The sequence below is a fragment of the Chroicocephalus ridibundus genome, chromosome 5, assembly GCF_963924245.1.
Source record: "Chroicocephalus ridibundus chromosome 5, bChrRid1.1, whole genome shotgun sequence".
Classification (NCBI taxonomy): Eukaryota; Metazoa; Chordata; class Aves; order Charadriiformes; family Laridae; genus Chroicocephalus; species Chroicocephalus ridibundus.
The window spans coordinates 24,320,863-24,332,749 of NC_086288.1; the positions used below are offsets into that span (position 1 = coordinate 24,320,863).

Sequence of the window (11,887 nt, forward strand, 5' to 3'; positions counted from 1 at the left end):
CTGCAAAGGATTTTGGTAAATCCAGACAAATCAAGAAATGTGATAAAAAACCTCAGCTCTCTCCTATTAAAGAGATGGTGTGAAAACCCTGAAAATAAAAATGCAGATGTTCTGAGACAGCTGTCTGTCAAGAAGTCAAGAGGATATTTCTGTCTCTGGAAAGACTGCTTTGATTTTTATCATCACAAGCTGAGTTTTGCTTGTAGATAATCAGTCTTACAAGGAACATACTGTTATTCATCAGCGTATGGAGTCACTTTAAATAAGCTTATGGACAATTCTCAATCTCATACATCCTTGTAACACCTCCAGGAACACCTGGAGCTAAAACCATAAAAAGTCAAAGTTTATGGCAGGGAGCATTTATATCAGCTGACCTAAAATTACAGCAAAGAACTCACCATATTTGAGAGAGGGAGGCAGAAGTTAATGGCTTAAGAAAAGTCACAGGAATGAAGGAAAGGCAACACAGTTCTCTCTATGTTTGTTGTGGTGCTACTTATCAGGTACAATTAATATGCTCTGAAATAATGGTTCTCACTGCTCAACCAGCACTGGTATTTACTGTCACTATTGTCAGAAGTGCTCAACACCCATAGAGGAGACAGGGTTTCTAAAGCATTGGCTTCTGTTCAAGCATCTAAATTGATAGCCATGTTCAGAGGAAATCTGACTGCATTGGACACTATCTGAAATAACTTCTTAATTAAAGTAAGTGTTTCTTTGCCAAAGGAGCTGTGTTTTTGAAAAAATAAGAGGGAATGGAGTGGGAGAAAGGGATACAACTTTACTCAATGAAGCGTTATTCCTCAGACTTCTCCCTAGCTCTTGCCTTCCTCCTGCCTCAGCAATACACAATGTCTTCTTGGTCAGGGAGAACATTCCCTCTCCAAGGTCCTATATCACAACGTTAAAAGCCTGCAATTATTAGGTAATAGTTGCAAACTGGTAGCAGCTAAGTGAATGCAGCTTGTGTAAGACTCTACACATACAGATATGCACCAGGAACAGATCTTGGGAAATATGGTACAGTCCCTGTCAGGCAAAGAGGGCAGAAAGGAAGTTAAGTACAGAAAAGAGGACAACTTGACTAAGATCTCTGAGGTGCTCAGCGGTGGAGCCGGGAAGAGATACTAGCACTGCCAAATACCTGTACAGCACCCTACTTCTCCAGAACAATGTTCACTACAGCTTACGTTTTGTTGTGGACAAGTGGCATGGCCCTAAATTAAATGTCAGTGGGGAGCAAAGTATTGATTGTCCTATTAACTGAGTATCTGTGCAAGGTTGCTAAACAGGAGGTAAGAGATACACATCGGACTCTGATGAATGGAACACAAAAAGATACAAGCACAATCACATGCTTATTGCTGTAAAGAGCTGAACTCTGTAATTATCATCTGTGGGGAAGTGTCTCAAAGAGAAAACAAGAAAGGAAATTGCAATGTGTCTATTTATTTCCATAGCTACTGGATGACTGAGAGCCACTCAGCAGCCTCTGCTATTTGTAAGAGGGTTTCCTAACAAAACATACCAAAGATGCAGGAAAAGGGCTTGTGTGTTGTTTTCTCAACACACAGCAGCAGCCTGACAGGTAGAGTTCCCCACCCCATAAAGGAGAGGGTGTAAAAGCATGCTTTCCTTAGAGACAGTGGGGCACAAATCACAAAACCAGGCTCAGGGCAGGAAAACAGAAGACACATACAAATGATTAATGATATAGGAGGAAGCTGAGATTATTGTCAATATCTTCTTCACCACTGCAGGGACAAAGAGAGGTGACGTGCTAGAACAAGCAGACTGGCAAGTGCCTGACCTGCCAGGTATGATCATGCTCTCCTGCTATCCATTTCCCAGGTCTGCTAACCATGGGGGCTCAGGGTACACCAGACACGTATGGTCTAGGAGTGTATTGTTCACATTAACGACTCTTGTATTATCACATGGTCCTTAACAATGGAAAGGCAGAACAGTCCAAACTTACCAGTCTCTCAACCCTCTCGCTCAAGTCTCTAAACCTTCCTGAGGACTGTCTGGACAATTCGTTATTGTACCGGATGTTGGTGATTTTTACGTTGGCACTGTAATAGAACAGCTTCTGATCTGTAAGGGAAAGAAGAGGAACAGGCAACACTCAAAGCACCAAGATGACTGAACTTTAGAGAAACACCTGAGGCTGACTGATCTTCAGACGTCTAGGGAGTGGATGAGCCTTCACCTGTATCCAACCCATTCAAATACACCTTCCCAAAGCTAGGGGCCCAGGAGCGAGCGCTCAGTTGAGTTAGGTGGTCTAAGCCAAGTAGTGAGTTTCCCCAATAGTTACATTTGTGGGCAACCAACAGCACTTTGGGCTCACACAGGATCACAAGCTGCATCTTGCTGGTCAGCTACCTCTCCTCCTGGCCTGTATGCCCACTCAACACCAAGCCCTGGCAGGCAGCTGCCGGTGATGAGGGCAAAGGAACAGAGAAACACCACAGGTAGAGACAAACAGAAGGCTCTGTTTGTCACTCGCATAAGGGAGATCAGAAGACTTGTGTGTTGACCTCGTCACAGAAGTAGATCATGAGGAAGATGCGAAATGAGTGAAAGCAAGTGAAAGCCAACAGAAACCACAGCTCTTAACCATCCTGCACAGCAGGAAATGTTCCTAAGAGATCTGCAAAGATGCTAAACGAGAAAGGAAAGAGAGCTCTGAGAAGCCGGTGTTTTTTCCCCCAAATGAGCTTTAGACAGACTGATGAAAAGCAAACTCCCAGCATTGTGTGGCGCAACAAGCACAAAGGAAATGCACTAAACATCGGAACAGTGGTATATTATGTAAAACTTACCATAAGCCAGAAAATAAACTAGGAGACCAATGGTGATAGCTGCTGCCACTGCTGTTCCAATAACAATTAGAGCAATTTTCCAGGGCTCAAGCTGTCTTATTTTGATGGCTGGCTGATGAATTCTAGGGGAAAATAAGAAGAACAAAGGGAGAAGATTAATAGGAGATCCTTTTCTATTTAAAACTCCACAAAAATGAAGCTAAAGTTTTCTCCCTCAACATCAGCTGATTCTTCCCAGCGGTATTAATTGATTTCCCACCCAACACCCTTGAAAATGAAACCATGACTCAAGACTATTTTGAAATAGCTGCTGGGATATGACAGAAGTCATGGAACACACACAGGGTTTGAGGGATTGGGGTTTTTTTTATTATTAGGGCCAAATTAAATAGAAATCCCACTAAGCACTTTCTTATGTGACCCCCAACTGGAAATTTGCAAGAATAAAACTTATTTTTCAGCTTGGTGAACTTTCATACAGCAACATAGGCAGCTTTCAATTGGTTAAACAAATCAGTTATCACAGACACACGTGGCACCTTTGCTTCCAAAACTGCTTTGTGCAATAAAATTGTCAAAAAGCATCCCATGCTCTGTATAGTACATATATATTATATGTACATACATTATTATATGTACATACATACATTATCCAAGCTGCTCAGTCCATTTCAGCCTGTAAAGCCCAGCTGGGCAAAAAAGAGAAAGAGATTTCAGAGGCCCAGCCTGTGCTTCCTGTTTTAGTCAGACTAAATCTAAAAGCAAAAGGCAAGCACTTCTTTAGGCGGTATTTGCTGAAGTGGCGGGATGGTCAAGGACATGTGAGCAGACCAGGGAACACAGGTAGAAAGCCTCACCACATACTTCTGCCATGCTCTTAATTACACAGCTGCTAATCCAAATTAACTCAAGGAAAGTCAACAGTAAGTATGTCAGTATTATAGTTAGACAAAAAACTGCCTGAACAAGGTTACTTGCAGGAAATTCTGCCTTTGGCTACAAACTCAAAGACACCTGAAGATCCTTAAAGCCACTTTTCTATTACGTTATCATTCATTACAAAATACAGAACAGGAAGCCACAACTTTTGGCAAAGAGTCCTTCATTCTAGAGCCAACTACCTCACTCATGCAAACACGCACACCTTCAGGAAAGCAGGCTGCGGGCATCCCCTCCTGAGGGTATGAGGCATCTCAGTGAGTTCCCACATTCGTAACAAAGTACGTATAGCTCATCTCTGGAACACATATCTCATGAGACATAAGTTTAAATACATTAAAATAAGTTGAAAATAACTGCAAGCGACCACTGCAGCTGTGTGCAGGAATGAGACAGCAAGCACACTGGTGGTTCAACTCCAGGAGGCAACTAGGACCATGCAGCCATTCACTCCCTCCCTCCTCCCTCCCCAATGAATGAAGTATATGAAATGTAAAAAACAGTAATGAAAAATAAAATAATAAGAAGAATATACAAAATTGTAAGGCAATACAGCCGCTCACCACCCCGTGATCGATTTCCCAGCCCATCCCGAGCAGTGATCGTGGATTCCTGCCCCCTGACCAACGCCCATTTATATCCTGGGCATGACATCTATGGTACGGCATATTCCTTTGTCCAGCTTGTCCTGTCTATGCTGCCTCTTTGGAGGCATTAATATAAGCATTGCTTAGCAACAACTAAACCAATATGTATTATCACATTATTCTCATACTAAATCCAAAACGTGGCACTTACTAGGAAGAAAATTAACTCTATCGCAGCTGAAACCAGGACAGCACCGTACATAAATACTGAAGCAGGTTCTGATATTTCATTCTAATTTCATTGCAAAGCCCTTATAGTTATTGCCTTATTACTTTGGTTTGGAAAACAACTGACTCAGGCTAAATATCATGATATTTGATTGAGTGAAAATGCGAATATTCATTTGTCACTCATCTGTTCTGAATTGTCGTGTGTCTCCTAGCTAGTGTTTCCTTCACTCCCGCTGTTAATTAATCTCTCGTCTCATCTGGTTTGCTTCAAAATGCATCTCTGAATCCATAGCAGAAAAAAAAAAAAACCCACCTCAAAAACCCCCATAGTCGTATTAAGAGTTTGGAGACGAGCAGCTCCAAAGTTATTTCTGAGACTACCACGTCGAAATTGCCTTAAAACTTTAATTGGAGAAATGAAAAAAATATGCAGGTATAAATAGTCAGGACTTTCCCTCATTAAGAATAATATTTCTAAATAGTAGCTCTTAGGTAAAACCATAATGTCAGTGGAGAGTTCAGCTTTAATTTGTCATGTGGGTTTGTTGGTTTGGTTTTTTTACGCCACTCCAGCTCGTAGTCCTTTGCATAGCTTACATGCTTTGCAAATGTTTCTACTGTGTTTGAAGTGAAACTAAGTTACAAGAAAAGCCAACAAAACAAACAAAAAACCACATTTAACTTGACACAACCTACCCATATTCATTCTTGTGGATACTCTTATTGAAAAAGCAGTTGTCTTGATTAAGCTGCATAGAAGGAAAAACACTCAGAAGGTCTTTCAGCTATAATGATCCTGGCATAGCCCCAAACCAAAATGCTGGGTTTGAGAAGCTGATTTGAAAAGCTGAATGCCACCTCTATACCGCAACAGGCCAGCGTGAAGAAATTACTGCCTATCGTATTAGTGAGAGAGCGGTTTCAGACCATGTTACTTCAGGAGTAACATGGCTGGGACACAGTTAAATATTGAATACTATATAATTTGAAACATTTTCAGCATTCTTTTGTACATAGTATAACATTTTTTATAAATCTTATTGTTTATTTCTTCCCTTTCAAATTCCATGCTATCATTTCGCAAATCCCAGTTCACAACAGTTACACACATGTATAATTTTACTCATACACATGACTTTCACTTAACTCATTAAACCTGTTTTAGAGCATCATTTCAAAGAAGTGCAGAGGGGACTTAGAATCAGCTTCTAAACTGAATTCCCTCAGACAAGAAGCTGTTTGATAAATACATCTTAGAAAGTCCCTTAATAGAGGGGGTGGCTGTTTTGGGACTTGGGATGTCTTTTTTTTTTTTTCTTCTTCCTTTTTTTCTGAATAAACTTTCCCCCTTCCTTTTAAATAACAACATGAAACGACTGTTGAGGTTTACTCTCCACAACTAATTTGTTTTAAAAACAAAAATTGGTTTTAAAAACAGAAGGTATTTTGAGTAAAACATCCTTGGTTGGGCTGTACCATCTGGATACTTCCCCATTGGAATAGAAGTGCAGGCTGAGCACACACCAGAAAGATTTGAAATCCAGGTTTTCAAAGATATCTGTGAGACAAAACCACAAAGATTGCTGGGCTGATACTTTTCCATTCCCATTAACTTTGAGCTTTATTGCTGCTTTGCTCTGTCTCCTGAGGTTTATTCCTCCCAGATCAACTATTTCATCTGACAACGTGTCCCATTGTGTAAAGTCGAACAGTACTTACAGGGATTCAATACACACAAGAGAAGAAACTATCCCAGAACAGAAACAGCTTTGATCCTGATGACCCATCAGAGCCTGAATACTCCGCAGAGAGCTGGTAAAACTTCAACAGTGGGAATTTATTTTCTCAGATCAAGGATCAAGCAGTCCCTGCTAACTCCTTGGGAACTATCTGCTCAACAGAGAGGGAATGGGGAACGTAACCTAGAAATGCACAGCAGGATTAAAAACACTCCAGCCGAGGTGGTTACTGAAATCCACCAGAGCAGAAATGGAGATTTTAAGCCTGAACCAAATACCAGCTGAAAGATTCCCACTGACCTCAGTGGGCTTTCCGTCAGGGTCCCGTCTGCCTGCAGCCTACGTGGTCCTCCCCTCTGCCCCAGAGACTCTGCTCTTTCCCAAACAGCCATGCCTGTGCAGTAATCTTAAATACACTGCAATCAGGGACTGGATTTCATCTCTTAGCAGAAGACGGCTAAATCCCAGATTAAGATTTGTCTGATTAGGAAGAGGTGTGAAATATTTGCTGACAAAAACCAATATAAAATTGCCCACACTGACATAACTATTTTACTTGGTTGTCCTCTCTTTGTTTCCTAATAATTCCTAACACTGTCTTGGTTTTTTTCAACTGGCATTCAGCTGGCATTTCCCTAGAAATACCCACTGAGACCTTTCCTGAGTGGTGGTAGGTAATTTAGAGCTCTGCACTCTGTATTTGCGTCCCCCCTCCCCATCACGAGCAGAAAGAAGCCCCCCAGGAACCCTTTCCTGAACAAGGAGCTGACACCAATAAGCACAGAGAGAGAGGGATCCCTCCCCTTATGCATTTCACCAGGCAGACATAAGAAGGACACAGCTAATTATGTCTCTTGACTTTTAGTAACAGAGGAGTATTGGGCAGAGAAAAAAAGTCAGTCTCAAAGAAAAATAAAAATCTTACTTAATATCCTAACTTGTTTTGTAAGACTGCCATTCAATAAATGTATCATAAACATCCTATTAAATAAATCATGCATGCACTTGCCTCACTGCAGCTTGAAACTGTTAGTTTACAAAAGAAATAAGAGTGTCTTTTACCTATTGGAATTTAGATTCACTTCTTGCAAAGCAGCAGAATTAAAACTGCCTTCTACGAGCCAAACCGACTGCTTCAGAGGAAAAGCCTCAAAGGTCTTCCTCACCAGGGCAGAAAGCCTGCTCTGACACCTGTGGGAACCCCTCCATTACCTGCAGTGAGTTTCACATCAGACAGTGTCTAGCTAAGTCAGCATGCGCCATGAAAGAGAACACAGGCTCTGCTTTGGCGTGCACGCACTGACAGTGTCTGCTCAATAAAGGTGCTGACAGGACAGCCTAATAGCCAAACCCAAAACAGTCACCTAGAGATGATCTCTTGTGGGCTATTAAATGTCCTTTGTTTTTAGTCCCATAAGAGAGTCACGCTTAGACAGACCAATTTCCTCCACAACTTTAGAAGATGTGTAGTATTTCTCTCTTATTTAAGGTGCTTTGAGTAAAAAATTGATAAAACCCACTGTATCAGCCTTAGCAGTAATTGTAATATATAAATACACACATAATAGGACAGTGATGGTATTTTAATCTGTTTACTGAAATAAAGATGTTTACTGGTATATGAAATGTCACTGTAAAGCAACTATATTTACATCACTCCTGAAAAGTTCTGCAAGTCTGACAAAACAGACCAGCCCTTCTGCCTTTGTAATAGTTTGTGTGCATCTTTGACAGCTTATACCCACTGAGAGCCTCACCCAAAGTATCCAGCTTTTCCTGTAGTTTGGAAGCTTATTTTTCTGGCTGAATAATAAGTTTTTCCATATTTTATACTTTATATGTGATAAACAATTGCTAGGCTGGGTAGATAAACAGTGAGATGTTGTAATCTAGCAATGTATTTTCACTGAACAGAGATGGACAAATTTCCTCATGGGAGAAATGCTATTGAAATTAGAGACGGCTCCTTAGACAAAAGGTTCAGCTGGGACTCTGAAATCCCAGGCAGTTCTCCAGTGGCAGAGAAACCGGACAATTTTCATTTCATTTCTGTATGAAATCTGTCCCCCTGTTATCACCCAAATCTGACCACAGACTACATGAAGTTTTCAGATTGTCTTGTATCAGAAACATGTCAAATTAAGCCATCCCATGCTTTGCGTTAGCTCAGCTTCATTCAGAATGAAGATCTCTGTGTAACCAGAAACACAGACATAGAAGGAGTATGTGATAGAAGCAGAACGACTTCATTTTAAAAGCTTATGCTAACCCAAAAAGCCCAATCATAAAACTGTCTGTGAAAAAAAAACTAATAAATTGAGGCACTTCTGCAACACCCTTTAACGGGAACAGCAGAGGCCAGAAAAGCCACTGAGTTTACACTGGGGCTTGCTCAGTTAATTAAGATGACTAGATTTTAAGGCTCAGGAGGAGGTCCTTTCTCATTCCGGTTTTCCTGTCTAAAATGGTCAGAAATTGAGCAAATGTGGCAAGGAGACACAAATTATACCAATTCCATAGGAGTCAAATCAGGTGTGGTGTGTACCAGAATCAAAACTATTTCACTAGGCTTTCCTGAAATCAGGATCTACACTGGGACAAACCGAGCAGAATAGGTTTCTGTTTGGTACCATGCAGGAACCACATCTACCTCCTGCAATAATCAAGGTTAACTCCCACTAATGCCAATGGGACATGAGTGTCCTTGCACCAGGGCTGGTATCCATTTCCTGCTACACCTCAGCAGTCTGTAATTTACACTCATTTTGCCCACCTACTGCATGACAAATTGGTGCAAATGGCACTGCATTTCCACCTACATATTCACTTTTAGACTACCATATACGACACCAGCTACTCTGTACCTCACCCTGCCAGGGCACAAGATCTTCACAAGGAAGGTGCAGGTAGGACACTGCATTTGCTTCTCAGACTGCTGGACACAGCACAACAGAGGAGCAATAAGACCAGCAAGGCTGTCTACTCCACCCAGTTTTCCTTAGCAGCTTTGCTTCCTGAAGGATTTTATGGAGCACACATTCCAACTTAGCTTGAAATGTTGTGAAAAGAGGCACCTTGAAACTGGATAAAGCTAATACCGAAGCACTGCTCTTACAAGAGACAAAGGCACAGCATGATGAGCTGAAAGAGCAAGGCTTACAGCTCCATGCTCTCATCTACATCCCTGCCCAGCAACAAACTCTGGCCATTTAACAGGCTACACAGGGTCTTTGATTAAGACCAGGCAGTCTCCATCCCTTCCCAAATGTCTAAATATTTAATTATCCAATACAGATTTCTCCTAACGTACTTTATACTTTATAATAATCTAAACAACTATTTAAACAACTAAATCCTTTCCTAACTAGGAGGCAATCAAACTGGGCTCAGATATTGTTTAACTACCCTCTAGCACACTGTTATTAAAATTATTTACACCGCTGTTTATATCAACAAGACACAGCAACTAGATTTACGCCTAACTAGAAAAAGGAATGGCTTTTCAATTCTGATGGGTAGAGAACTCTCACTTAGTTTTCCCTCTTTAGGTAACACACACAAACTGGTATTCACAACTGATGGGGATTTCTTCCTCACCTGAGAGTTAGAACAGCACAGCTTTTAAGGTATGGATATTAAACAGGGCAGAGGATTTTTCGGTATTGAGCACAGTACCACTAAGGAGCACAGAACCAAAAGCTGAACTAGTCTTCTCCTGGCGAAGTCAACACTGTATTGACTAAAATGATACTGTTCTCGCAAAATGAGAAAAACACTTAAGTGGCATAAAGAGTGAGTTTTGTCAATCCAGAAACAATGTTTCTATTTCAGCATGTCCCGAAATTTTTAAAACAACCCAATTATCAAAAATAACGAGGATGGAAAAAATAAGTAGTAACTTGCAATCATCCACAGCCATTTGCCCAAAGCAATGCCAGAGAGGAGACCAATATCGTAGTCTTTAGCATCACAAAAATTCAGCCATCCAGCCAAATCATTGGGGTGTTAAAAAAAATAAATTTCATATTCTTTTGTGTTTTGTTTGTGAAATCATACTTTTAAGCTTTATCAATCACTGAGGCAACAAAAAAAAACAAACTCAAGGGAGACTGAGCATCTCCTATTGCCACATGAATCCAGGAGCCAGAGCGTTAAAAAGAAACAACTAATTGCAGGAGGCTCACTGTATGTTTATGACCAGATCCCTGCTCTGACCCAAGAGAGAATAGTAGACTGTCGTAGCTGGGAGACTTATTTTTGTAAAAATACTCTGAACTTTCCACACTGCCTTAAATATTGTTACAGAAAAACAAAACTAAGGATACCCTGCATCTCTGACTGCACAAAATACTTTCAGACACAAAACACTCCCTAGAAATCATGGCTTCTTCCTTAAAAGTACTATGGTCAAAACTGGAATGATGAACACCTACAGTATTCTCCTTATGTAGTTGTGCTGCTGTCACTGATTTAACTGGGACCTTTTGCAGGGTTTGTGGGAAATAATATTGCAACTAGACCTGACCAAACCCCATGTTTTCCCAAAATCGTGTTATTACCATTTTGACACAAAAGAGCTTCCTGGATTCTGCACTGCTGCAATAAAAGCCTGCTGGGACAGGATAAGACAATCACAAGGAGGGAAGCTAAGTGTCAACCTAAGCCATCACATCATCTTTCTAAACAGAAAGCAAATCTTTCTACTCCTGGCCATGCTAGGGAAGGATTTCTCTCTGCATTTCTCACTCCAGCGATATGTTATTCTTTTCATCCAGAACACCAACCTCCGAAATCTCCCTTTCAGCCTGCAACTTACGGTGTAGCTTTCCCTCCACCTATCATCCCTTTTCAGGCTGCACATTTCAGATGGATCCATGATGTACCCTAGATCTAAAAGGATGAAAAGGGCAGAAATAGAGCAATAAAGTCCAAGATCAGGCAAGAGAAGAGACAGATTTCTTTTCAGGACCTATAGATGTCCTTGAAGTCCTAAAGCTGTGCCATAGACAGTGTCCTTTACCACTATGACACCTCCAAATCAGACGTTCCGAGTTAAAACACGCCACCTACTTTTGCAGATCCCATGGTAGGTCCCGGTAGGTCTGGTAGCCTTTCTGACCACCAACCAAAGCTTGACTAAAGTCTGGACTGCGTAGCGAATGCTGCTGGAAAACGCAGGAGTCGCATTGACTGGTGTGACGGGAAGGGAAAGGTGTTGAATGAAGATCCTTCATTGAGGCACGGCTGGCGCAACACCCAGCACCCTGTGGGTTATTGCAAAACGAGGGAGCGAACTTCAGAATAAAAACAAACAGAGGTAAGCATGGAGTTGATAAGGAGACTGTAACCTTCGGATCAGCTCCGCATCAAAGAGCTCCCCAGGCAGAGATGGACAGTGCAGATAAACCGGCCCAGGCAAGAAGACTTGTTCTTCACCACAGCAGAACAGGAAGTGCGTGAGATTTCCCTTTTCCAGCACTCCCTTTCTGTCCAACTTGTATCCCTACAGCAGGCCTTCTCCTGAGCGGCAGCACCTTCTACTGTACACTCACTGCAA

General features: G+C 41.4%; 1 protein-coding gene across 1 annotated transcript in view; it reads right to left on the bottom strand.

Moving 5' to 3' along the window:
- Positions 1–11,564, bottom strand: part of LOC134516360 (transmembrane protease serine 11E-like) — a 43,763-nt gene extending 32,199 nt beyond the window's left edge. Inside the window, exons 1-3 of the mRNA XM_063336465.1 lie at positions 11,401–11,564; positions 2,835–2,956; positions 1,985–2,103 (exon numbers count right to left, since the gene is read on the bottom strand). Of these exons, the coding sequence (XP_063192535.1) occupies positions 1,985–2,103; positions 2,835–2,956; positions 11,401–11,564 (405 nt within the window). The remainder of the gene's footprint in view (positions 1–1,984; positions 2,104–2,834; positions 2,957–11,400) is intronic.
- Between the last annotated feature and the right edge of the window lie 323 nt (positions 11,565–11,887).